The 27,683-nt window shown below is 49.6% G+C and overlaps 2 protein-coding genes across 49 annotated transcripts in view; one reads left to right on the top strand and one right to left on the bottom strand.

Moving 5' to 3' along the window:
• GATAD2A (GATA zinc finger domain containing 2A) overlaps positions 1-27,568 on the bottom strand; it is a 123,425-nt gene extending 95,857 nt beyond the window's left edge. For 13 of the 47 annotated variants that reach the window (XM_077978520.1, XM_077978513.1, XM_077978517.1 and 10 more), the window contains exon 1: positions 27,028-27,517. The gene's annotated coding sequence lies outside the window, so the exon portion shown is untranslated. Of the gene's footprint in view, positions 1-6,018; positions 6,273-27,027 lie in introns of those variants that run through there. The other 34 variants (XM_028840081.2, XM_077978541.1, XM_028840082.2 and 31 more) reach the window with 10 other exon arrangements.
• LOC144336878 (uncharacterized) lies at positions 11,211-27,433 on the top strand. 2 transcript variants are annotated; one of them, XM_077978573.1, is made up of 2 exons: positions 11,211-11,668; positions 25,948-27,433. In XM_077978573.1, the coding sequence occupies exon 2, from the start codon at positions 26,818-26,820 to the stop codon at positions 27,367-27,369; it is 552 nt and encodes a 183-aa protein (XP_077834699.1). In that variant the 5' UTR covers positions 11,211-11,668; positions 25,948-26,817; the 3' UTR covers positions 27,370-27,433. The 2 variants fall into 2 exon arrangements, with proteins under 2 accessions (XP_077834699.1, XP_077834700.1); XM_077978574.1 differs by lacking the exon at positions 11,211-11,668 and having other exon boundaries at positions 25,023-26,536; positions 26,648-27,433.
• Positions 27,569-27,683: the final 115 nt, after the last annotated feature.

The raw sequence follows: 27,683 nt of genomic DNA, 5'->3' as shown, positions 1-27,683 counted from the left end.
AGCCTGCCTTAGGATCCCAAAGTGCTAAGATCACAGACGTGAGCTGCCGTGCCCAGCTTTGATCTGACTCTTAGACTTCCAAATTGTTAGCTTGCAGCGAGATTCTATTATAAAGAAAACCAAGCTCCTCAATCTGAGTGTTACATTATAAATGATAACTGAGATGTGAGGTGTTCAAGAATCACTGTGTAGTTGACATCTGGCGGGGGAGAAAGCTTTTTGGCTCTCAGGTAAATGGACAGGCAAAGGCTGGAATACCCCTGACTGCTTGTAGACACTTTCCACTTGTCCTCACAGCGTCCTGTTAGGTCAAAGATGCTGTCTCGGCCAACAGAAGAGAAAGCTGAGGCCAGGTGATCAGGTGACCCACCCGAGGCTGAAGAGTGGTAAACTGCATGTCGTCAGTGACAAAGCCAGGTCTGACCAACGCCAAGCTGGTTGGAGAGCAGTCAGTCTGGAAGGCAAGTCCAGGAGGATGAGATTTACCCTGGCACTCCCAGACGCCACTGCAAGTACCATCAAACTGCCTACTTCCAGCCCCAGCCCTGAGTCCACTCAGTGACAGGGACCCCTCTCAGTTCTCTAAGGAAGGTTCCCATGACAGATCTGCCTGGCCAACAGCTTCCTATCTCACAGATGCAAGTCAGGATGCTGGCTTCCGCAAGCCCTGGGCCAGGAAAGAGGCTGCCTCCTGGCTTGGGGCACAACCAACCCAGGCATTCAGTATCATCAAGAACGCCCCAACGCTGTGGAAAAATCAGAAATCAGAAAGGCTGAGGTGGGTCCCAGCCGCAGAATAATGAGCAAGGTGACTGGCAAATATCACCCACTGTAGGGGACTTTGCCTTCTTCTCAGGAACGTGGAGAGAGGGGAACAGGCTGGGGCACAAAGCTGAGGCATGCACCCCAGTGTGGCTCCAAAGGGTGCATGCAGACAGTGACAGTCTGCCATGAGCGTGGTGTCATCCCCCACAGAAGAGGTGGGGCAGCTAATGCTTGTTAACTCTGGCTCACCTGTTACAGTCCTAACAGTACTCACTGAACTCCAATGTGTGGAACACACGGGCACTGGGGTCAGCCATTTGCACTCGCCATCTCACTCCTAGCACAGCTTCCATGAGAGATAGCAAGCACCCCCGAGATAGCAAACACCCCCCTGACAGAAACGGGAAACCGGTGAAGTTCAACAAGGTCCTTTGCCAGGAAGTGGCCAGGCAGAGCTCACACCAGGCTGTCTGAGGCAAAGCCAGGGCTGTACTGGATGCCACTAGAGACAGGCTGCTCAGCAATAGGCACATGGTCATACTTGGCAAAAAGCAGGCGCCCCCTAGACTCAAAGTGGCCTCCTTGGCACAGGAGGAGCTGCTGTGCCACCATAATACAACAGTATTTTTAAAGTGTGTGCTCAAAGGCACCACCTTATTTAGGCTATGTTTCAAGGTTGAAACCAGAATATCTAACCAGCAAGGCAGGCCAGGCAGCGCCAGATCCTGAGACGGAACTGCAGGAAGAATAGCTGAGGGATTCTTCAACAAATCCTTCAAACAAGTGGAATTTCTCCCCAATCCTGTACCACGTGGCCACACCCCTCCCCACAGGCACAGCTACTATCTTTGAGGCCAAGCGGCAGGAAAGCCCTGAAGCCTCAACCACCCCACCCACCACTCCCCATCCCCCACCCCCTGCCCCAAAAACGCCCACTTTGACTTGCTGGGAGCCCCCCTTTAAAGTACTGCTCATCTCCTGCCAGCAAATCCTATCTCAGAAGCCAGCCTCCAGCATCCTCAGAAATTGAAGGTCTTCAGTCCTTGCATATAAGGAACCCTAAAATCAGGAATCAGGCAGAAAGGCAAGTTCCCTGACAAACTCACCTGTGAAACACGGGTGCCTCTGGAGGCTCAGGATAGACAAAGGGGGTACAGTGTACAGAGGAGCTGCAAGGGGCCCTGGCAACTGTGCAAACCAGTGCAAACGTGCAACATTCTGACTGAGGGCTCCTCTCTCCCACACCTAGAGGGTTTCCTGGATTCCCAATCACTTCCTGAGGCTACCTGAAGATATTCTATTAGGGTAAATTCCTTTGTCTTCTAAAAGACTAACCTACATTTCCATCAGACAAAAAGAGGTCACAAATATAGTCTGGAAAGCACAAGGTGGGGGAAGGGAAAGAGGCCCACGGTCCGACACTCTCTTGACAAAAAAGTCCCAGAACCTGTTTGAGGGGATGCTGGGGAACCCATGCTCGAGCGGGATCTGTCCCCAGTGGTACCTTTGTTTCTGACAGCACGGGTCTCACTACTTCCACCTCGCCGCAACCACCAACCACTTCAAGATCTTTTTTTATCTCAACCTTCTTAATACACTGCCTTCCTAATTCCATTCAAAAACATACCTTTGCACAGTTAGCACTTAAGTCCTGTTAACCTGAAAGACCCACAGTCTGAGGCCAGAATGTGGAAAGTCACCTCCCAAAGCAGCTCAGATAACTCAAAAGCATCCATTCTAACAAACGACCACACTTAGCAGGCAGCATAGTTCTGTCAGCCTCAAACTATAACACTGCCAACTCGTTCTTCTGGTTCTGCTGCACTTCCCAACCAGACAAGGGTTAGGAGGAAATCCCAGGGATGCACTATTACCCCAGGACAGCTGCTCGGGAAGACTTCACCCACTCACCTATTTCATAATCTTCCTAGTTTTCTACAACCAGCATAAATTAACTCAATTACAGGGGGGGAAAGGTCTAGAGAAAATAGCCCTGCCTGTTCCATTTGATGGCACAGAAACACCCTGAGTCCAAGCAGATAGTTCTTCAGACAAGCATCTGAGCTGCCCAGGCTTTGAAGTGTCAGTACGTGCTAATGATGGTCCTTAACAAAATTCGTGGTAAAGGCCATTACATTTTTGTCTCTGTTGGGAAATGACATAGCCAAGACTCTGCTGGTCATTCTTAATTTTCTTCCAAGAGAACAAACACCAAAAAAGCCGCCAACATTTCAAGAATGGCTTTACAACTTTCCCAGCCACATTCTTCAGAGGCATCCTTTAGTCATCTGCTGTCTTAAGACCCAAAGAGGTCCCAGCTGTGAGCCTCACTGCACCAGCCCTTGCCTTATCCCCGTCAAGAGGGTCCCCCTACTTGTTCTCTGACCCGAGTAGGAGAAAGGCCCTTTCGGGCTCACCAGGTCACAGTGTCCTTCTCTCCTTGATCCCGGTAAGTTTCCCCACGTTTATGAGATTAATTACGACTCCTGGCCCACTAATCTCACTATAAACTCCACTGAGCAGGGATTCCTAGCAGTGTCAGAGGCACAGTATGCACTCTGATATTTGTTGAATAAATCAATCTAGAAATTACTACTTGCAATGCCAGAAATTCAGAGAATAAATGATGCAAAACAAGTCAGAGGAGCTACTGAAGAGCTGAAAATTAGAGCATTTAAAATACGTTTCCTCATTAAAAACATACACACGTGCAAAATACAGAGACACTAAAAAGTTTTCTAAAAAAAACCATTGCTAATCCTAATGTGTAGACCTTTATTGACATTTTGGTACAAATCCTTCCAGGATTTTTTCCTACTGAAAGTAGCATTTATTTCTCCCTCACTATCAAAATATAAGATTATAGGATTTGCCAAATGATACTGCATTAATAGAGATGACTTGACATTTTAAAAAATGATGTCATCTGAGTGGAAACAACAAAGCATCCGCCAGGCGCGGTGGCTCACGTCTGTAATCCCATCACTTTGGGAGGCTTAGGTGGGTGGATTATGAGGTCAGGAGTTCGAGACCAGCCTGGCCAGCATGGTGAAATCCCATCTCTACTAAAAATACAAAAATTAGCAGGGCATGGTGGCGCACACCGGTAGTCCCAACTACTCAGGAGGCTTGAGGCAGGAGAATTGCTTGAACCCGAGAGGTGGAAGTTACAGTGAGCCGAGATCACGCCTCTCCAGACTGGGTGACAGAGTGAGACTCTGTCTCAAAATAAACAAATAAACAAAAAAGACACTGCATCCAAATCACTAAATCACAAGTCTTCCCATTCTCTACAGCCCTTCCAAGATGAGAAGCAATCTTCATAAAAACCGGCTTCAGAATTTTAGGAGACAAATTAGAAATGAAAGATGAAGAAGAGGAGAGAGTAAGTGAAGACAGAGGATACAGAAAATCCCTTGCAAATTTCCCACACTCTATTAACTGTTTCCTCTAGAAAAGGGCCAACTTTTCTGAGTCCAAAGCTGAAGAAGAGAATGCAAAATAACAACTAACTCTGTGGTTCAGCTCCTTAAAATCCAGCTGGTAACGCTGCTCCACTAGAACAAAGCAGGGCTAGCATGGTGTCCCCATGTCACCAGATTATCCCCTACCTCCACGAACAGAGGTGCCCTGGAGCCTGGACAAGAAAATGGCCTTGTGTTTTAGAAGCGCCAGAGAAACGCTCAGTGGGGTTCGCAAACTGCAGCATTTGTGGGCTCTAGAGCACCAAGTACGGGCTGCCTGGCTCGGCCGCTCTACTAAGAGGCCTTGAGCAAGCCGCCTGGCCTCCAGAAGCCCCAAATTCCTCACCTGTAAAGCGCAGATAATACTCCCCTACTCCCGAAGGGATTGTTATGAGCACTGAATATGTCTGTGCAGGGGAGCTTAGCACACAGTAGGCACTCAAACCCGAGGGTTAGTATGAGCTATCAGCCCTCCACAGCTTGTGGTCAGGTCTGACAAACTTCTGCTTAGCATATGTTAACAAACTGGTGCCAGCAAACATTATTTCATGTAATCTAGTTTAAAAGAAAACTTGTAAAGATTACCAGAAAACTAAGTAAGTCAACAGGACTACAGTCCGATACTGTAGTCCAACCCGCACAGAGGGCTGTCTGTCTCTCAGTTTCTGTGCTGCCACAGCCAGGAGGTGTCACTGTGTGAATGGGCACACAGAACCAGAGATGTTACCAGCACTATGTACTCCAAGAAAACTGAAAGAAGTAAACCGGTAGGAAGAGAGAAAATTAAAGGCACAAGTGACTCACTCGGACTTTGATCCAAAGAATCCAAAGCTCTTTAGATAAGGATGAACTATACACCCAAAGACGTGAAGTCAGACCTACAAAATTTTGCCCTGTGCAAAATTCTCAGGGCAAAAACACGCACCTAAGGGTTGTCAATCACTTCCTAAGGGAGGGGTCACCATTCATTTCTGGGTCTCAGTGTGCGCACACTCCAAGTGTCCGTCAGGCTCTCAGCCTGGGCCCTGCCCATAAGCCTTTCCTTGTTGAAGTGATCAATTCCGATTCTTGGCAATAATCCTTTTAAAAGGCCAGCTGCCGCTGTCTAGTCACTGATGCCGACCCACTCCAGGTGGGAAAAAAGAAATCAATGGAGCCACCGCCCAGATGGGGAGGCAAATTTAAAGTGTCGGGCCTTGAGAAAGGCCGGAGAACAGAGAGGGGGAAGGGTCCCGCGGCTCCCGGGGGTCAGGCAGGAAGGGCGCGAGCTGGGGGAGGGCCGGCCCTCCAGGCGTGGGCGCGCGGGGACTCTTATTCTGACACGGGATCGGCCGCCGCCGCCGCCGCCGCGGGGTTCAGCGTCGCTGCCCAGCCCGCCCCGGGACCCCCGCCCTTGAGCGGGACCCCCGCCCCGCGCGCCCACGTGCCGTCTTCCCGCCGCCTCCACCCGTCCCGACCGCTCCGAAGAGGCACCCCGCGGCCCAGCCCTTCCCCCGACCCCGCAGGAAGCGCAGGACGGAAGCGGGGCGACGCCGCGACTTTCCGGGACCCCCGCCCCGCCCGGCCCCCACGTGCCCGGGCCGCCTCGGGGCGAGGAACTTTCCAGGGCAGCGCAAGAAGACACTCCCAGAATACAAGGAGTAGAACTCGGCTCGCTCTCACTTTTCCACGCTCAAGCGGGGGTCCCTCACAGCCCCCCGAGGCCCCGACCCTGCGCCGCCCGCGCCGCTCCAGTCTCAGCCGCGCGTCCCCGGCCCCCGCCCCCCGCCAAGTTTGGTCCAGAACTTACCGGGCCGCGGGTCGGCCGGGCCCTAGGGCAGCGCGCAGGTTAGTGGGGCTGCGGGTCCGGGGTCGCCCGCGGGGCCGGGCGGCGGAGGGGCCGGGGGCGCCGGACCGCGCGCGCTCGTTCCGCCTGTGGGGCCGCCCGGGCCCGCGGCGCTCGCTCCGCCGGTCCGCCCGCCCGCCCGCGCCGCCGGCCAGATAATGCGCCCCTCGGCCGCACACATGGAGCCCGGCGCCGGCGTCACCGCCCGGGACATGCGCACCAGGTCAGCGCGCCCGGCCCGCGGCCCCCAAAACACCGGGGAGCTCTTAAAGGCGACGCCGCCCGCCCGCGCCCGGCTGGGCGGGGCCCGGCGACCGAGGGGCGGGGCCTGACGAGAAGGGAGGAGCTCGGAGGCGGGGCTCCGGGCGTAGGAGGCGGGCCCCCGAGTTAGGGGGCGGGGCCTGCCGGTACCGCCCCGGAAGCACCGCCCCTCTTCGGCGCGCTCCCACGCGACACCTCGCTGGGCGCGCTGGTTTCCCACGCGGGCTCCGGCTGGCTCCCTCCCCGCCGAGTCCCAGCGCCTTCCGCAGGCCGAGGGGTCGTGGCCAACTCACCGGCGGCAGAGCCGGGCGGGCCGCACCCAAGGCTGACTCACGACGCGCTCACCGCTGACCTCGCGCCAGCTGAGCTGGGCGACCTCAAGCAACTCAGGGTTGCCTCTGAAACGCGGGTTAGAATGTCACTCCCGCGGGGTCGTCACGCGGAAGCTGTTTGGGAACTTCGGCCCCGGTGTCTGTGGGGAGGGCGGGTGTGGGTCGGCTGAACGATCACTTCTCCAGCGCAGTGAACAGAGTTCTACAAAGAAAGCTCCAGACCCACGCACCTCAAGACACTCGGGGACGACTGCTCTCCCTCTCTAGTTACCTCCCAATCTGCCCTCGTGCCTCTGGGAGGTGAAACCCCCTCAAGAAAGCAAATCTGCACCCTTTCCTCTCCAGTGACGAGGAGGAAACACAGGAGACAGAATGAAAGCCTGAAAGAGAATGGACTTTGGAGATGTTAAACTACATAAAGCGGAATACAATTTCAATAGAGAAAATATCAAGTTCATGGAAAATCTACTACCACAAGAAGGCTCTCAGCCGGGCGCGGTGGCTCAAGCCTGTAATCCCAGCACTTTGGGAGGCTGAGACGGGCGGATCACGAGGTCAGGAGATCGAGACCATCCTGGCTAACACGGTGAAACCCCGTCTCTACTAAAAAAATACAAAAAACTAGCCGGGCGAGGTGGCGGGCGCCTGTAGTCCCAGCTACTCGGGAGGCCGAGGCAGGAGAATGGCAGGAACCCGGAAGGCGGAGCTTGCAGTGAGCCGAGATCCGGCCACTGCACTCCAGCCTGGGCGACAGAGCGAGACTCCGTCTCAAAAAAAAAAAAAAAAAAAAAAAAAAAAGAAGGCTCTCAATGCCAAAATCAGGTTCTGAGGAATCCCCAAAACCGCCTCTTTTCATAGTGTTTTAAAACAATTCCTGATGAGACACCTAGACCACTCCTGAAGAGTGGTGGTGACATGCTTTATCGCATACCCTAATACATCTATATGTACAACTGAAACAAAAGTTTCACCAAACATAAATTTACCACATGCAATGTACTGTTTTCTTTTTTTTTTTTTTTTTTTTTTTTTTTAAGACGGAGTCTTGCTCTGTCGCCAGGCTGGAGTAGTGTAGTGGCACTATCTCGGCTCACTGCAACCTCCACCTCCCAGGTTCAAGGATTCCCCTGCCTCAGCCTCCCTAGTAGCGAGATTTACAGGCGCGTTCCATCACGCCCGGCAAATTTTTTTGTATTTTAGTAGAGACGGGGTTTCACCATGTTGGCCAGGATGGTCTCCATCTCCTGGCCTCGTGAGATCCGTCAGCAGCGGCCTCCCAAAGTGCTGGGATTACAGGCGTGAGCCACTGCGCCCAGCCTGTACTATTATTTTCTTTCTTTTTTTTTTTTTTTGAGACGGAGTCTTGCTCTGTTGCCCAGGCTGGAGTGCAGTGGCTGGATCTCAGCTCACTGCAAGCTCTGCCTCCTGGGTTTATGCCATTCTCCTGCCTCAGCCTCCCGAGTAGCTGGGAGTACAGGCACCCGCCACCTCGCCCAGGGCTAGTTTTTTATATTTTTTAGTAGAGACGGGGTTTCACTGTGTTAGCCAGGATGGTCTCGATCTCCTGACCTCATGATCCACCTGTATCGGCCTCCCAAAGTGCTGGGATTACAGGCTTGAGCCACCGCGCCTGGCCTGTACTGTTATTTTCTATTCTACTTCATTTGAAAAGAAAATCAATGTAATGCCCAACAATGACTGGGTCTCAACTGCAAACCTGAAAAACGCTTCATGTAGAACAAGTTTTATAAATTGTTTTCTAAAAAGAAAACAAAATTGTTTTTCTCCTGTATGTCCCCTTAAACAGAGAGTCAAAAAAGCTCCTTTCTAATCCTATGTTCAGTTCTACATACAATTGTCAACTTTTTGTAGTTGATTCCACCCTGCCACCTCCCACCCCCCCACACACACACCACCCTGCCCCCCAAAATCTTCCCACTACTTAATGCAACATCTGGCACAACCTCCCCTAGGCCAAAAGAGAATTTAACCTAAAAATGATACAAAATACAAACTGTTGACTCCCAATCACTTTCCCTGACCCAGTTATGTCACTAATTTGCTTTGCTTTGCTACAAAGAAATTCAAATGTTCAAATTCAGAAACCAAACAAACAAAAGTCTTATTCTCAAACAGGTGACTAGGTATAGGAATTCAGAGAGCTCCCTGATCCCAAGTGCAAGGATAGTTTAGGGCAAATATCCAGGTTTTTCACCCTAACATGGTGGCTGTATATTTTGGGAACTCCTTCATGCTACGATGATTAATCAGATGATATTAAAGCAATACAAGCAAACTATTACCTCACTGCCCCTCACCTGGGTCTTGATTAATGTCAATTTAATTAACTACAAACAGAGCAAAGTGTGGTCAGGTGGGAGACCTGAGACTTGAGACAGATATACAGATTCCAGAGTTTGAGCTGGCAAGCCCTGTGTGAGTCACCAAGGTGACAACCACCTTTTTTTTTTTTTTTTTTTAAGAGAGAGGCATCAACTGCAACATATTAACGACACACCCCTGTGGACTGAGGGGTGCACTGGTGACAGGGCCTGCTCTAGAGGGCAGTACCAACTTCTCAGCCAGGGAAGTCAGATGGGGGGTATGAGGGGTGCAGGGTATGTAGGTGGGGTGAAATAGCTACAGGGCTACAGCGTTTATTTCTGTCATAGGAAGAGAGGGCCAGGCGGGTAGATGGCAAGTGACAGTGAATCCAGATCTGCTTGGGGTCCCATAGGCTCAGGTTGGGTGAATGCTGAGGCTGTTTGGATTAAAGACCTTTTAGCCTCAGTGCCCAGTGCTGGACTAAACAGCAAATAGTTCAGCCGGGTGATTATGAAATATGATGCAATTGCCTTCAGATGCCATACTAAAGCTGAAGAAACTAATTAAGAAACAACTAGGGCTAGAACCATGTTTTCTAAAAGTTTTCTCCTTGCTCTGAAAACAAGATAGTCAATACTTAGTGCTGGCAGGACACAGTGGCTCACATCTGTAATCCCAGAACTTTGGGAGGCCGAGGCATGTGGATCACCTGAGGTCAGGAGTTCGAGACCAGCCTAGTCAACACGGTGAAACCCTGTCTCTACTAAAATACAAAAATTAGCCAGGCGTGGTGATGTGCGTCTGTAATCCCAGCTACTCAGGAGACTGAGGCAGGAGAATCACTGAACCCAAGAGGCAGAGGTTGCAGTGAGCCAAGATCGCGCTACTGCACTCCAGCCTGGGTGACAGAGCCAGACTCCGTCTCAAAAAAAAAAAAAACCTTAGCGATAGCAGTTGTTAATAGTGTATTTCTTTTTTTTTTTTTTTTTTTTTTTTTTCAATGAGACAGAGTCTCACTCTGTCACCAGGCTGGAGTGCAGTGGTGCGATCTTGGCTCACTGCAACCTCCAACTCCCAGGTTCAAGAAATTCTCCTGCCTCAGCCTCCCGAGTAGCTGGGACTACAGGCATGCACCACCATGCCCAGCTAATTTTTTTGTATTTTTAGTAGAGATAGGGTTTCACCATGTTGGCCAGGATGGTCTCAATCTCCTGACCTTGTGATCCGCCTGCCTCAGTCTCCCAAAGTGCTGGGATTACAGGCGTGAGCTACCGCACCCGGCCCAATACTGCACTTTCAAAACACCTGTTATTTAGTTAAAATTTTCTTCCAGGCCGGGTACAGTGGCTCACACCTGTAATCCCAGCACTTTGCGAAGCCAAGGTGAGAGGACTGCTTAAAGCCAGGAGTTTGAAACCAGCTGGGTCAACATGGTGAGACCCCCATCTCCATAAAAAAAAAAAAATTAATAGGCCGGGCGCGGTGGCTCAAGCCTGTAATCCCAGCACTTTGGGAGGCCGAGACGGGCGGATCACGAGGTCAGGAGATCGAGACCATCCTGGCTAACACGGTGAAACCCCGTCTCTACTAAAAAATACAAAAAAACTAGCCGGGCGAGGTGGCGGGCGCCTGTGGTCCCAGCTACTCGGGAGGCTGAGGCAGGAGAATGGCGTAAACCCGGGAGGCGGAGCTTGCAGTGAGCTGAGATCCGGCCACTGCACTCCAGCCTGGGCTACAGAGCGAGACTCCGTCTCCAAAAAAAAAAAAAAAGAAAAAATTAGCCCAGCATGGTGGCACATGCCTGTAGCCCCTGATACTCAGGAGGCTGGGGCAGAAGGATCACTCAAGTCCAGGAGTTTTAGCCTGCAGTGAGCCATGATTGTGCCACTGTACTCTAGCCTAGGTGACAGAGTGAGACCCTATCTCAAAACAACAAAAAAAAATTTCCAAATTCATTTTAAACATTATTGTCTTTCATAGACCAAACCCCACTAATAATAGCTAGGCCTCCTTCTACCTTAACTACAACAAAAATAGACTAATGATCTTTCAAGTGTACTCTTAAACTTCTAAACACCACCTGAGCCTGTCTCTATACAACCGAGGGACTGAGGAAAAGAAATTGGGGCCAAATTCCATGTTCACGTCTGCTTTTATGGCAGAAATTGGCCAAAGGCTCCAAACTAGTATGGAACTACCGAAAAAGAGTAGCATCACCTACTGAATGTTCAAGGTACTGTACTTTTTCTTTTTTTTTTTTTTTTTGGTACTTTTTCAATCAGAAAATTTATTCGAAGTTCTTGGTGGAAACATACAAGATGACTTATGTGATAAATGCTGATCGACAACTGAGAGATCACTCCTCCCAAGGGTTTTGCAGCCCAAGACGCCAGAAGCTGACAGGCTGGTGCCACTGAAAGACACAAAATGATTTCAATGCAGAAAATGTATTCATAAGAAAGACTGAAGAATTAGCCAAGCACGGTGGCTCACACCTGTAATCTCAGCACTTTGGGAGGCCAAGGAGGGTGGATCACGAGGTCAGGAGATCGAGACCATCCTGGCTAACACTGTGAAACCCTGTCTCTACTAAAAATACAAAAAATTAGCTGTGCATGGTGGCATGCGCCTGTAATCCCAGCTACTCGGGAGGCTGAGGCAGGAGAATCGCTTAAACCCGGGAGGCAGAGGTTGCAGTGAGCCAAGAACATGCCACTGCACTCCAGCCTATGCAACAGAGGGAGACTCCGTCTCAAAAAAAAAAAAAAAAAAAAAACACGCCAAGTTTTTTTCTTTTAATCACCTTTATGAAAAATGAGCACTGACTACTTTTTTTTTTTTTTGAGACAGAGTCTCACTCTGTTGCCCCAGGCTGGAGTGCAATGGCGTCATCTTGGCTCACTCCAACCTCCACCTCCTAGCGTCAAGCGATTCTTGTGCCGCAGCCTCTGGACTAGCTGACACGACAGGCGTGTGCTACCACACCAGCTAATTTTTGTATTTTTAGAAGAGACAGGGTTTCGCCATGTTGGCCAGGCTGGTCTTGAACTCCCAGCCTCAAGCAATCCTCTGCCTCCCAAAGTGCTGGGATTATAGGCAGGAGCCACCACACCCAGCCCTGCTTTTGTACTTTGCATTCTTAGTACTCTAAAGTTTAAAACTATAAGTTTAGGGACAATATAACAACAATCTCTAAGGCAGGATCATTTTAAAGTTTCTTATTTCACCCCAAATTCATGTTTACATGGTGAGATTACAATGAAATTGACTGGGAAAGGAAAGGAAAAGAAAAGATTAATTATTAAGTGATTTTGATTTCCTTAATACTTTGATACTCTTGATTCTTCAGGGAGGGACCAGAAAATAGCTATAGGGACTCTTACAGTGATGCTTTATGAAAAACACAATACTTCCAATGCATCACCACTGCTACAAGAGTCATCTTTGCATTCACAACATTCTCACACTAGATCAGGAGTTCGTGGGACATGGGTCAGCAGCCCCCATTGTCCCCATCACCATCGTTTATGCTGAAAAGCTCCCTGAAACACAGCTCTCTAGGGATGGTCCACTTTGTCAACTGTGTTTGTTTTGAATGTCGTCTCTAACCACAATTCGTTACGCTCAGTGTTTCTGCAGCACAGGGTTCAGGCTCCATCTGCAGTTAGGCTCTGTCCAGAGGGAGTCTCTGTGTGGCCCTGGCACTGTCCTGCTCCAGGGTTCTGAGCACAAATGCTCCCCTAAAGGGTTAAGCACAAACTGCTCAGAAGTGCTGTCGTGAACCGGAAGTGTATCTCCCACTCTGTCTTCATCTGCCATGTGTCACTAGTTGGCAAGGAATATCTCTTTTGTGTCTACATATGGTTTAAAAACATTCCCACCTAATTTGGATCAATTTTAAGGCTTGAATAATCAGGAAGTAAACTGTTTTCTATGAATTAAAGATTAAAAAAAAAAAATTCAGAAAAATACCAGGAAAAACAAAAAGGCTATATGACAGCCTTGAGTCTAGAGATCAGCCTATTCAAACCCCCCAAGCAGGGAAAGAGTATTGTTAGTCACATGATCAGTCTAATAAATATCCTTAGTTGGACATGCAGAAAAACGTATTTTTAAAACTTGGCATCTATTTCACACCCTACTCCCCATTTGTTAATTGGCAGATCTGCCAATTTAGGAAAACATTCCTCCCCAATGTTTTCCTAACAGGATGCATACACCCCAAACCCCCCATTTATAGTGAAATGCCCGTAATTTATTAAAAAAAAAAAACACAGGTGGAATGCCTTTCTACTTTGTTTTCTCTTTCACAGCTTGATAATAACAACCATGCCCTCTTACATGCCCATGTAATCAGGTCTCTATCTAACCAATTCCTGTTTTGGGAAGACTAAGATATTTATTTCAAATTTAGGTCAAAAAGTTAACCTTGAATAGAGACAATTTGAGAAGTTAAAGATAAAGGCTAAAGTTTGAAAATGCAGTGAAAGTTTAGAAATTGGCTGGGCGAGGTGGCTCACACCTGTAATCTCAACACTTTGGGAGACCCAGGCGGGCGGAACACTTGAGCCCAGGAGTTCCAGACCAGCCTGGGCAACATGGCAAAACCCCATCCCTGCAAAAACGAATGCAAAATTTAGCAGGCTTGAGCTCGGGAGGTCGAGGCTGTAGTGAGCTGTGTCACTACCGCTGCTGCACTCCAGCGTGGGTGACCAAATGAGACCCTGTCTCAAAAAAAAAAAAAAAAAAAAGTAGGTTTTTGTTTGTTTTTTTGAGATGGAGCCTCACTCTGTCATCCAGGCTGGAATGCAGTGGCATGATCTCAGCTCACTGCAACCTCCACCTCCCAGGTTCAAGCAATTCTCATGCCTGAGCCTCCCAAGTAGCTGGGATTACAGGCATCAGGCATGCACCACCATGCCTGGCTAATTTTTGCTTTTTTTTTTTGAAACGGAGTCTCACTCTGTTGCCCAGGCTGGAGGGCAGTGGCGTGATCTCAGCTCACTGCAACCCCTGATGCACAGGTTCAAGCAATTCTCCTGCCTCAGCCTCCCAAGTAGCTAGGATTACAGGCACCCGCCATCGCGCCCAGCTAATTTTTGTAGTTTTAGTAGAGACAGGGTTTCACCATCTTGGCCAGGCTGGTCTTAAACTCCTGACCTCGTTATCCACCTGCCTCGGCCTCCCAAAGTGCTGGGATTACAGGCGTGAGCCACCATGCCCGGCCTAATTTTTGTATTTTAGTAGAGACGGGGTTTCACCATGTTGGTGAACTCCTGACCTCAGGTCATCCGCCCACCTCGGCCTCCCACAATGTTGGGATTACAGGCGTGAGCCGCCACACCCAGCCGAAAGTTAGTTTAAATTGTTCTAGGCTGGGCAGTGTCTCATGCCTGTAATCCCAGCACTTAGGGAGGCCAAGGTGGGAGGAGTCCTTGAGCCCAGAAGTTCGAGACCAGCCTGGGCAGCACAGTGAGACACTGTCTCTAAGACAAAGTTTAAAAATAACATTAGCTGGCCAGGAGTGGTAGCTCACGCCTGTAATCCCAGCACTTTGGGAGGCCGAGGCTGGCAGATCACCTGAGGTCAGGAGTTGGAGACCAGTCTGGCCAATATGAAACCCCATCTCTACTAAAAATGCAAAAATTAGCTGGGCGTGGTAGCACATGCCTGTAATCCCAGCTACTCAGGAGGCTGAGGCAGGGGAATTGCTTGAACCCAGGAAGTGGAGGTTGCGGTGACCCAAGATCGCACTCCCACTCCAGCCTGGGCAGTTGCCCACTGCACTCCAACCTGGGCAACAAGAGAGAGACTTCATCTCAAATAAATAAATAAATAAATAAATAAATAAATAAATAAGGTAGGGTGTGGTGGGTCACGCCTGTAATCCCTGCAGTTTGGGAGGCATGAGGCAGGCAGATCACCTGAGGTTGGGAGTTCAAGACCAGACTGACCAACATGGAGAAACCCCATCTCTACTAAAAATACAAAATTAGCCAGGCATGGTGGTGGATGCCTGTAATCCCAGCTACTCAGGAGGCTGAGGCAGAAGAATCACTTGAACCTGGGAGGCAGAGGTTGTGGTGAGCCAAGATCGCGCCATTGCAATCCAGCCTGGGCAACAAGAGCAAAACTCTGCTTAACTAAATAAATAAATAAATAAATAAATAAATAAATAAAATTAGCCTGGCATGATAGCATGTGCCTGTAGTCCTAGTTATCTGGGTGCTGAGGCAAGGGGATGGCTTGGGCCTAAGATGCAGTGATCATGCCAGTGTACTCCAGCCTGGGCAACAGAGCAAGACTCTGTCTCAAAAAAAACAAAAAACTGTTCTGAAGTATTAAGAATTCTAGACCGGCTTAAATGATAACAATTCTCAAAGGAAAAAGTCAGAAGCAGACCTGAAGTCTGTTTTCTTGAAGCTTCTTTGGAGGTTAATGTCTACATATACAGTATACCATTACAGAGTCTAGATGGCTGATTTCACTGGCCATCATTGCTTCCTGATTGAAAATGTTTACTGAAAGCTCAATTTAAGGCCCGGCGCAGAGGCTCACACCTGTAATCTCAACACTTTGGGAGGCTAAGGCAGGCGGATCGCCTGAGGTCGGGAGTTCGAGACCAGCCTGACCAACATGCAGAAACCCCATCTCTACTAAAAATACAAAATTAGCCTCATTACACATTACTCATTCTCCTGCTGAGGCAGGAGAATCACTTGAACCCAGAAGGCGGAGGTTGCAGTGAGCTGAGATCGCGCCATTGCACTCCAGCCTGGGCAACAAGAGTGAAACTCCGTCTCCAAAAAAAAAAAAGTTCAATTTAAATACTATTTTGAGTTTAATCTTGGATCCTACTATAGCACATTTTAACTTTCTACCTTTGGAAGAAATTTTGGACTTTTCTTGCCAAAGTGATCAGTTCAAACTCTGACTTTTAGAACAGCATAACCTCCTCAGGTCAAGGGAACTCACTTGGCTGTTTTCACCTCCAGGTCCCTGCCTGTGCCCATGCTATGCCTCTTCTCAGAATGCCTAGTGACTTAAGAAACCTAACAGCCGGGGGCAGTGGCTCACGCTTGTAATCCCACACTTTGGGAAGCTGAGGCGGATGGATTATGAGGTCAGGAATTCGAGACCAGCCTGGCCAACATGGTAAAACCTCGTCTCTACCAAAAATACAAAAATCAGCCCTGCATGGTGGCCTGTAATCCCAGCTACTCGGGAGGCTGACGCAGAAGAATGGCTTGAAGCCATGAGGCGGAGGTTGTAGTGAGCTGAGACCGCGCCACTGCACTCCAGCCTGGGTGACAGAGCGAGACTATCAAAAAAAAAAAAAAAGAAGAAGAAGAAAGAAAGAAAAAAAGAAAGGAAAGGAAGAAAAGAAAGAAAGAAACCTAACAAATAGGTTGCGCACAGTGGCTCATGCCTGAAATCCCAGCACTTTGAGAGGCCGAGGAAGGCGGATCGCCTGAGCTCAAGGTTTGAGCCTTTTTCCCAATTACCCCATCACATTTCCTGAGGCACTGCAAGTCCATATGGAGAGTACAGTAAGGTGAGGCTGTGGGGGTTAAAGCTACAATGAACTAAGGGATCTCACTGGGAAAAATCAACCACTCCAGGAACTTCCAGATCACTGGCCTTCAGACATGCCCAGCCTATTGGCCCAGTGTCAACTGGTTTGTTCTTGGGCAGTATTAACACCCACAGATTGTTGTCCAAAGTCAGGTGCCAACCTCAAGAGAAACAGTCACTCTAAATATGATTATTTATTTATTTTTTTTTTTTTTGAGACGGAGTCTCGCTCTGTCGCCCAGGCTGGAGTGCAGTGGCGCGATCTCGGCTCACCGCAAGCTCCGCCTCCCAGGTTCACGCCATTCTCCTGCCTCAGCCTCCCGAGTTGCTGGGGCTACAGGCGCCCGCCACCTCGCCCGGCTAGTTTTTTGTATTTTTTAGTAGAGACGGGGTTTCACCGGATTAGCCAGGATGGTCTCGATCTCCTGACCTCATGATCCGCCCGTCTCGGCCTCCCAAAGTGCTGGGATTACAGGCTTGAGCCACCGCCCCCGGCTATTTTTTTTTTTTTCAGACAGTTTCGCTTTTGTTGCCCAGGCTGGAGTGCAGTGGCACGATCTCAGCTCACTACAACCTCCGCCTCCCGGGTTCAAGCGATTCTCCTGCCTCAACCTCCCTAGTAACTGGGATTACAGGCGCCCACCACCACGCCCAGCTAATTTTTTGTACTTTTAGTAGAGACAGGGTTTCACTATGTTGGCCGGGCTGGTCTCAAACTCCTGACCTCAGGTGATCCACCCACTTCAGCCTCCCAAACTGCTGGGTTTACAGGCATGAGCCACCGTGCCTGGCTCCTAAATATGATTCTTTAACAACTACCTTTACTAGGCATCTACAACAGTCTGGCCGTTTGCTGTATGCTTACAAACAAACCAGCCCACAAATGAGGATTTGAGTTTAATTTTGAGGAAACTGAGGCTCAGAAAGAGTAGGCCATTTGAAGTTAGGCTATTTTTCTAAGGTCACATGCCAGCAAGTGGTAGGATCAGGATCAAGCCCAAAGTTTTTTGGCTATAAAGTTTCTATGGCATAGGGCCTCCCACAGTACTTTTATAAAGCAAAAAGCTGTAAGTAACTACAAACCATTCTTCCAAAGCACACTCTTCCTGAAGGACCTATCTACTGTCAGCTTCTTTAAGTTCCATACACATCTCCAGGCAGCTCTTGGTGCAGAAGAGTTCCCGAGGGGAACACTGTGATAATATAACAAGAAACCATCTTTTTCGCCACCCTGCCAGATAAACCTCTGAGTCTGTGGGTGTATTAGTTGAGACCCCAAAACTGGCAAGTACAGGTCCACTGGTGGCTCCCAGCTCTGACAAAACGGCTTACTAAGGAAAAAGGGGGAACTTGAACCTGTTTTCTTTCTTTTTTTTTTTTGAGACAGAATCTCGCTCTGTCGCTCAGGCTGGAGTGCAGTGGCATGACCTCAGCTCACTGCAAACTCCGCCTCCTGGGTTCAAGTGATTCTCCTGCCTCAGCCTCCAGAGTACCTGGCATTACAGGCGTGTACCACCACACCCAGGTAGTTTTTACATTTTTAGTAGAGACGGGGTTTTGCCATGTTGGCCAGGCAGGTCTCAAACTCCTGGGCTCAAATGATCCGCCTGCCTCGGCCTCCCAAAGTGCTAGAATTACAGGTGTGAGCCACCACGCCTGGCCTTGAACATATTTTCTGTGCTCAACTTGGAGCCCAAGAACTCTGCCTGTAAGAAGGGAGAACAGGAAGTCAGGAGGGAGCAAGCATCCACTTCCCAAGGGCAGCAGAGCCCAGAGGTGGGAGCCTGGTCACATGCACAGTTGCATTACTTTTCCACGCCCACTTCCGGCATGGGCCTGCCTCTCCACCTCCGGAGTCAGAACTTGGGTGGAAGGAAAAAAAAGACAACCAGAAACTCTCCTTCTAACAGCCTCCCTCTTGCCCTCAAGGCTGTGCCCAAAATGAATATCCCGCCTTGCTCTCCAATCCCACCTCTCGCAGATACACTTAGTTAAGAAAAGCACCTGTCAAATCTAAGACTTCCAGCCTTGCCCAACATAAAAAAGTGTAAACAGCATCTTCCCAGTCCCAGTGTAAGAGGAAAGCCTAGGCCGGGAGCAGTGGCTCACGCCTGTAATCCCAGTACTTTGGGAGACCGAGGCAGGTGAATTTCCTTAGCTTAGGAGTTCGAGACCAGCTTGGGCAACATGATGAAACCCCATCTCTACTAAAATACAAAAAATTAGCCAAGCATGGCAGTGTGCCGCCTGTAATACCAGCTACTCGGGAGGCTGAGACAGGAGAATCTCTTGAACCTGGGAGGCAGAGGTTTTAGTGGGCCAAGATCGCACCACTGCACTCCAGCCTGGACGACAGAGCGAGACTCCACCTCAAAAAAAAAAAAAAAAAAAAGAAGAGGAAAGCCTAAGCAGAGGGAAATCCATGCACCAAGAGTCTACTCCATCCTGGCTAACATGGTGAAACCCCGTCTCTACTAAAAATACAAAAAACTAGCCGGGCGTGGTGGCGGGCGCCTGTAGTCCCAGCTACTCGGAGGCTGAGGCAGGAGAATGGCGTAAACCCGGGAGGCGGAGCTTGCAGTGAGCCGAGATCGGGCCACTGCACTCCAGCCTGGGTGACACAGGGAGACTCCGTCTCAAAAAAAAAAAAAAAAGAGTCTACCAATACACAACAAAGCAGTCATCTACTGGAAATCTCATTATTCCTAAACCACCACCAACACCCAGGCAGCCCCAGCTTATCTGAATGTTTTTAAGATTTCAACAAGGGAAGAGCTTTCAGAGCGGTTTATCACTTTGTGTAATATGCATTGCCATGAAGAAATGCCCCAGGATTCCAAAAACACACCACCACTGACTTCAAGAAAGGCAAACTCAGCCAGGCATGGTGGCTCCCGCCTGTAATCCCAGCACTTTGGGAGGCCAAGGCGGGAGGATTGCTGGAGCTCAGGAGTTCCAGACCACCCTGGGCAACATGGTGAAACACCCATCTCTACTAAAATACAAAAAATTAGCCAGCCGTGGTGGCAGTTGCCTGTAACCCCAGCTACTAGGGAGGCTGAAGTAGGAGAATCACTTGAACCCAGGAGGTGGAGGTTGCAGTGAGCCGAGATCGAGCCACTGCATTCCAGCCTGGGCGACAGAGGAAGACTCTGTCTCAAAAAAAAAAAAAAGAAAGAAAGAAAGACAAACCTGAAAATACCCCCTACCATGACCATTCTAGTTTCTCTCGTTTCTCCAAGATTACAATCACAGTGGTCATGAATCAACTATCGCCAACAATCAAGTAGGAAAATGCCATAATTTCTGTCTCCTTTTAGAGACAGGAAACAGGAGCCCAGTGAGGAAATTAAAGAGGTAGTGAGGTTTCACTTCTACACCTCCAAGAAACTCCACCTGAAGCTCCCAATGAGGGTAGCTGCAGCACTTAGGGATATTCTCATGAAACCTCACAATATTCTTTCATTCATTTGCTTGTTTATTTGTCTGCAACTAAGATGTATGCTCCTGGAAGGCCAACTGTGTCAGTCCTGCTTACTGCCAGACCCCCCTCACCAAGCATGAAAACGTTTTATCTTAGGCATGAAAATGTTTGCTCCTGAATTATTTGTTGGCATAGGAAGTTATATGGGCCAAAAGATTCAACACTTTCTAATTTTTAATGTAATGTAAATTGCACTAGAAAACAAACACACACCATACCTTATGGCCACACAAGTAAAGCTCTTATTTGAGTGTTCACTTGTCCCTTATAAGTCAAAAAAAAAATTTTTTTTTTTTTGACACAGAATCTTACTCTGTCACTCAGGCTGGAGTGCAGTGGCCTGATCTCAGCTCACTGCAACCTCTGTCTCTCAGGTCCAAGCCATTCTTGTGCCTCAGCCTCCCGAGTAGCTGGGATTACAGGCCTGCGCCACCACGCCCAGCTAATTTTTGGATTTTTAGTAGACAGGCTTTCGCCATTTTGGCCAGGCTGGTCTCAAACTCCTGACCTCAAGTGATCCCCTGCCTCAGCCTCCCAAAGTGCTAGGGTTACAGGTGTGAGCCACTGCGCCTGGCCCCTTATAAGCCAATTTAAAAGAATAAACTTGGCCAGGCGCAGTGGCTCACGCCTATAACCCCAGCACTTTGGGAGGCTGAGGCAGGTGGATCACCTGAGGTCAGGAGTTCAAGACCAGCCTGGCCAACATGGTGAAACCCTGTCTCTACTAAAAACACAAAAATTAGCTGAGCACAGTGGTGCACGCTTGTAATCCCAGCTACTGGGGAGGCTGAGGCAGAAGAATGGCTTAAACCCAGGAGGTAGAGGTTGCAGTGAGCCAAGATCGTGCCACTGCACTCCAGCCTGGATGACAGAGCAAGATTCTGTCTCAATAAAAATAAAAAAATAAATAAAATAAAAAAAACTTAGCCAGGAGCAGTGGCTCATGCCTGTAATCCCAGCACTTTGGGAGGCTGAGGCAGGTGGATCACGAGGTCAGGAGTTCGAGACCAGCCTGGCCAAGATGGTGAAACCCCGTCTCTACTAAAAATACAAAAATTAGCCAGGCATGGTGGTGGGTGCCTGTAATGCCAGCTACTTGGGTGGCTGAGACAGAGAACTGCTTGAAGCCAGGAGGCAGAGATTGCAGTGAGCCAAGATCGCACCACTGCACTCAAGCCTGTGTGACAGAGTGAGACTCCGTCTGAAAAAAAAAAACACAATAAACTTGGGCTGGGCACTGTGGCTCACACCTATAATCCCAACACTTTGGGAGGCCAAAGTGAGAGAATCACTCAAACTCAGGAGTTCAAGACCAGCCTGGGAAACATAGCAAGACCCGGTCTCTACAAAAAATACAAAATTAGCCGGGCATGGTGGTGCGTGCCTGTGGTCCCAGCTACTCAAGAGGCTGAGGTGGGAGGATCACTTGAGCCCGGAAGTCAAGGCTACAGTGAGCTGTGATTGCACCACTGCACTCCAGCCTGGGTGACAGAGCACAAGACTCTGTCTCAAAAAAAAAAAAAAAGAAAAAGAAAAAAAAGGAAAAACTCTTATTCAAAAGACACAACAGCATAAACAAAGGCAGTCAAGTTGCAGAGAGGATGAAGTCAAACTTAATACTAGAAATCAAAAATAACACCATCCATTCATTTGGATGGAATCACTTGACACGGTAGTTATTTCCCAATTCCAAAAGAGGTCAGTTTCTTTCTTATCATCAAGATCCCACAGGGATTTAATGCCCCCAGTGCTGTCTCCAACAGGAAGGAAACCCTGACTTCCCTAGCTATTTCAGTTCCATAAATCAACAGTTTTTACCGTCCAGAGTTAGAAGCTGGGCAGTGTTTGGACCCACATGCCTTTTAGACCTGCCCACCAACAGACGACCACATTACATTACATCTAATAAATGTACCTAGATCAATATCATTTCTAACTATCCAAGGTTTTTTATTGCTGTAAGGATCCTTCAAGTAAAAAAAATAAGTTTAAAAAACTTCCTGTTAGATAGAGACGTGGTGGTGGCGCCACCATCCACCAGAGTGAAGTCTGTGGCACATAAGAGACATAGCATAATTTTGAAGGGGAGAGTGATCCCTTTGAAGTTGTTTACCTTAGTTCTTATATTTTAAATATTATAAATTTTGCTCCTTTCCCATGTAATGGAATAACTGTCCTTAAAAGAATTGAAAGAAATTTAAGATTGATGGATATTTATTTGCTTCAATACCAAAGTCAGTGTATGTCTGTACATGTGTGTATGAAAGAGAGAAAGAAAGAAGGAGAGAAGGAGGAAGAGAGAGAGTTTATTTCCAGGAAGAAAACAAACAAACAAAAAAACCCAAAACCCTTTCTTCAAACGTAGGAGCAGCCCACCAGGGGCCTAGCTCAGATTTTCACCCATTATTTCCTCCTGGGTTTTAGCCGTCAGGGGCAGAATGCCATCTGTTCCCATACTAGTAAGTGAAGAAGGCTGGGCCTAATTTACCAGCCATGATTCTACGGCTTTCACTAATTGTTAAGAAAAAAATCCTCTAAAAAAAAATTTTTTTTTAATGTCCTGTCCACTCCCCTCTATTCCACTGCCCCCCGACCCCTGCCCCAGCCTCTAAGCTGAGTTAGCATCTCCACAGCCCTCTGGGCCTTGGGAGCTTGAGGTGAATTCTGATCTCCTTGTGGGCACTAAGCCACACACTGGCCCTCTCAAAGTACTATTATTGTGTGGCGTCAAATGCCTTTGTACATCACTTTCCCAGTCTTTTGTCCCCAAATCTGATCTATTACAATGAAAGAACGGCTCTTCTTTCAAGGTTCTAAAGTGTAAGAACAGATCACTCACCAGGTAACTGCTGGACTCACTCACTCAAGCAGTCTCATCATATGCATATGATCCCTTAGGCATACATAGTTCATCTATTTTTTTCTTCCCACAATTCTTCAAGTTCATTATAATCTTCTATCTTGCCTGTGGTCTAATTAGAGTAATACATCTCCCTACTTGCCCTTAATTCACAAATTACCCCATTTTACAGGGGGAGACGCCAAGGCCAAGAGAAACACAAACGCCCTGCCACACAGCAAATCCATCTCACATCTGGTATCAGAACACAGAAAACTCTTGCTAAGAGACTCAGTGGGGGAGTGGGTTTTCCAAGAGACATACCAAGTTTCTTTCTCTTCGGGCATTTTTAGCCTTGGCAGAATATCAAGCGCTTTCTGGTCTGGGAGTCCAGGCCAGGACCCTAATCTCATGAGCACAACAAGCAGCCTTTACTGCACACCAACCATGTGCCGGGAGCTGTGCTGTCCACCTCCAGTTTATTACCTCAGATTCATTCATTCATCCATCTAGGAAGCACCTCCCATCATCAGTAAGCACCTTGACACACATTCACAGCAATGTGTTCTCTCAAATATTTAATAACATGCCAATTTTGTGCCATCACTTGTCCAAGGTCACATAACTAAGAAGGGCAGCACCAGAATCTGAACTGGGTCCTTCTGACTTCAAAGTTGTCCATTTCCTTTTTAACATCCCATCTGCTGGTCCTATAGGTTTTATTAAAAATAATAGGTCAGTCGCAGTGGCTCACGCCTATAATCCCAACACCTTGGGAGGCTGAGGCGGGTGGATCACTTGAGCTCAGGAGTTCGAGACCAGCCTGGGCAACATGGTGAGACCCCCGTCTCTACCAAAAATACAAAAATACAGCCGGGCGTGGTGGCATGCGCCTGCGGTCCCAGCTACTTCAGAGGCTGAGGTAGGAGGATCACGTGAGCCAGTGGGGCAGAGGTTGCAGTAAGCCGAGATCGCGCCACTGCACTCCAACCTGAGTAACAAAATGAGACCCTGTCTCAAAAACATAAAATAAAATAGTAAATACGTGCAGGCACTTCCCTACCCTCAGGCACTTCTCTACCCTCATCTCAGTCCCAAGCTCCCCACCATCTTTCCCTTCTCCTGAGGGCAGTGCCTACAGCTGACCAGGAAGAGGCAGGAGAAGAGCAACCAAGTCTGCAGCAGCCTCCTGCCTGGACTTGACTTAGCCCAGCAGCAGAGGGCCCAGGAAAGTCTCCAAGCACTTCTCCCCAGAAGAAAATAGCTCGAGTTGAAACTTGTGTCCACATGGTCCACCGACAGATTTAGAACTCAAATTATAGCCTCGGCAGGAGTCTTCACAAAGGACTCAAATTAAGCAAGACCCAGATGGAAACGAACAGGAGAGAGACTGCCCTCAGTCAAACTGTAAAGTGAACTGCAGTTCCAGTGGAGTCAGAGGGAAGAACTTGTTGAAATGCTAAAGCAAACACGAGTGCAGCCCATACTTCAGAACTCCACTTCAGTCAAACGCTCCCCACGTTTTTAGCTTGAGACTTGTGCGTGGACACGAAGTGGTTACAAGTTACTCAGGTTTCAAACCGAGTTCATTCCTGTCCTTTGGACCATCTCTCAATGCCAGCATTCATCTACTTGGGCTCCACAGAGCTCTGCGTTTGGCAAAGCAGATAAAATTAGCTACTGAACTTGGAATCCAGGGTGGGCCATTAAAAAAAGTACATGAGATGTGTAAATGCCACGTAAAAAGTTCCTTTTGGGCCAGGCCAAAATCACCTAAAACTTACAGAAATCCTGTCCCTTGCCTCCCTTCCCCTGTTTCTGGATCTAAGGTGACCCATTTCCTGCTTCTTGCTCTGTCTTTCAAACCAAAGTGGCCTATGAACTAGGGATCCTATTTGATCGAGGGTTGAATCAGGGGATCTCGGGAGAGAAAATGCAACAGGAAGAGATAAAGGAGAGTTTTCTTCTCCTTTCTATTTTGATTTTTTTCAGCGGGGGGAGGGAAAGTTAAGTTATAGTATGCAGAGGGAGGACTGAGGGATGGGACAGGAAGTGGGTCACTCCCACAGCTTGACAGTGTGATAATGGGGATACAATGTTTCTCCCTTGTCCCATTTGTCGTCACAAAGGCGTGACAACACTGTGATGGCCCCACGACTGGAAAATTGAGTAACTAAGGTGGTCATCTAGTAGCAGCTCCTGCTCCCCCAAATCTAGCAGATCTTAGAGGCACATGAGGAAATCATGCTTTTTGCCTCTCTGTCCCCGACTTTCCCCTCCAGCCACAAAATCCTCCAGGCCCCTGGAAACCGAAATAAAAGTCCAGAGAATACCCCTAGAGTGGCAACAAAGACTGAAGAAGGGGTACATTTCTGCTCTCTTCCTCCACAGTTGGGGGAAGTGGGTGCCACAGACAGAAAGAGGAGAAGCTTCATATGAGTGCTCCAAGGATAAATAAAGAGTTTCTCCCTTAGAAAATCAGGAGGAAAGCCTCTAGTAAGAGGGAATACTCTCAGGCAAGTGGGAGGGAACCCCATGGAATTCAGACAGACCCCTCAGAGAAGTGAAGAGATCCAGTGTCTCCCATCAGGAGAAGGGATATCTTGAAAAAGGGGAGACACACTTCAGAGATGTGAGGAGTCTACAGGAGTGGGATATTTCAAGTTAAGGGGAGATACTGGGGACCCCTCAGAAAATTGCAGTATACATAGAGTATAGAAGAAATAGAAAAGTAGGATACTGGTAAAGTAGGGGTATACCTCAGATAACTAATGATCCGGTCAGATGGGCATTTCAAAGAAGTGGGGGACCCCCTCAGGAAAGTGAAGGCACTCATCAAAAAGTAGGGGGGCCAGGCGCGGTGGCTCACACCTGTAACCCCAACACTTTGGGAGGCCAAGGTGGGTGGATCGATCACCTGAGGTCAGGAGTTCGAGACCAGCCTGGCCAACATGATGAAATCCCCTCCCCACAAAAATACAAAAATTAGCCGGGCGTGGTGGTGGGCACCTATCGTCCCAGCTACTCGGGAGGCTGAGGCAGGAGAGTCGCTTGAACCCGGGAGGCAGAGGTTGCAGTAAGCCCAGGTCGTACCACTGCACTGCAGCCTAGGCGACAGAGTGAGATTTTCTGTCTCAAAAAAAATAAAATAAAGGGCGACAAGTCAGAAAAGCAGGACCACAGCTCAGAGAAGCAGGGGTGGGGAGCTTCCTACAGAGAGGTAGGGCTTCCTCCAAGAAGCTGGAATGTCTTCTTAAAAGAGGGGTCCCCCAGGGAAGAAGGGATTCCCCAGGAATCCACAAAAGGTGGGGGATCCCTCAGAGAAAGTATAGACTAATAGAAGCAGGGGTCTCCTTAGAGGAGTGAGGATAGGGTCTTAGAGAGGCCAGGGCCCCTCAGAGAAAGGGGGGGACCCTCAGAGAGGCAGAGGGTCGCTCAGATGGGGATTCCCCTCAAAGAGGCAGGGGTCCCTCAGAGAAAGGGACTCCCCTCAGAGGCAGGGGTCCTCAGATAGGAGGGGGCCCCTCAAAGGGGTGGGTTCCTGAGAAAAGTAGAGGGACCCTCAGAGAAGAAGGGAGTCCCCTCAGATAAGCGGGAATCCTCAAAGAGTTGGGGATCCCCAAAGAAGGGAGTTAGTTCCTCTCAAAGGCAGGATTCCTTAGAGAGGTGGGGGTTCCCTCCGGCAGGGGTCCTCAGAGAGGCGGGGGGGGGCCCTGATAAGGGGGACTCCCTTAGAGAAGCAGGGTCGCCTAGAGAGACAGGGCTCCCCTCGGAGAGACGGGGGTTCCCTAGAGATGAGGTCCCCTAGAGAGGCAGTGATCCTCTAGAGAGGCGGGGGTCCCCTAGAGACACGGGGTCCCCTAGAGAGGCGGGGAGCCTCTAGAGAGACAAGGAGCCTCTAGAGAGGCAGGATTCCCCTAGAGAAGCGGGGTCCCCTGCCTGAAGAGATGGGGGTCCCCAAGAGAGGCGAGGGTCCCCTAAAGAGACGGGGTCTCCTAGAGAGGCGGGGGGCCCCAGAGCAGGAGGCTCCCCTGAGAGGGAGGTCCTGTGGAGAAGGGAGTCCGCTCGGCGAAGGTAGTGCGGGAGAAGCGGAAGCCCCAGAGAGCCCGGGGCACCGGAAGCCGGGGACCAGCCAGCGGCGCCTGCCCCTTACTCACCGAAGTTGCTCGGCGCCCTCGCCGACGGCGGCCGGGACACGGGACGGCCTCGGGCGGCGCAGTCCGGTCAGGTCCTGTGGCGTCCCGCGGAGGCGACTCCCTCAGGTGGCGCCCGCGGCGGCTGCGGCGGCGGCGGCAGCGGCGACAGGACAGACGACCGACCGACCGACTGCGCGGGCGGCGCGGGGCGCGCTCGGGCGGCGGGGGTGCGCGTGCGCGCGCCGGGGCGCTGACCCCGGGCGGGAGGAGCCGCCGCGCCGCGCTCAGAGCCGCCGCTCGGTCTCGCGGCTCAGACTCACACTGAAATTGCCCGCTTCACAGCCCGGCTTCCCCGGTTGCTAGGCAGATTTCGCCTCGCATACTTCCGGGTTGAGGCGCGTCTCTCCGAGTGAAGGCGCCACAAGCCAATGAGGTCCAGACAGGACTCTCAGGACCCGCACCCCATAGAAGGTGTGGCCAGCCTCATGACAGACAGCGCATGACGACCAATGAGCGCGCGGGCCGGCTGGTTCTCGGGATCGCGCCGCCGGCCGGGGCGGGTCCGAAGAGGCGGGACGGAATGACTGACAGGCATCCTGCCAATGGTAGATGGGAGCGGGCCGCAGAGCCACTGAAGGCCATGCAAGGGCGGGACTTAAACTTCGGGGCGGGAACCC

Source organism: Macaca mulatta, chromosome 19 (assembly GCF_049350105.2).
Source record: "Macaca mulatta isolate MMU2019108-1 chromosome 19, T2T-MMU8v2.0, whole genome shotgun sequence".
NCBI lineage: Eukaryota > Metazoa > Chordata > Mammalia > Primates > Cercopithecidae > Macaca > Macaca mulatta.
The sequence above is the reverse complement of the archived record's forward strand: the minus strand, read 5'-3'. Positions and strand labels throughout refer to the sequence as shown.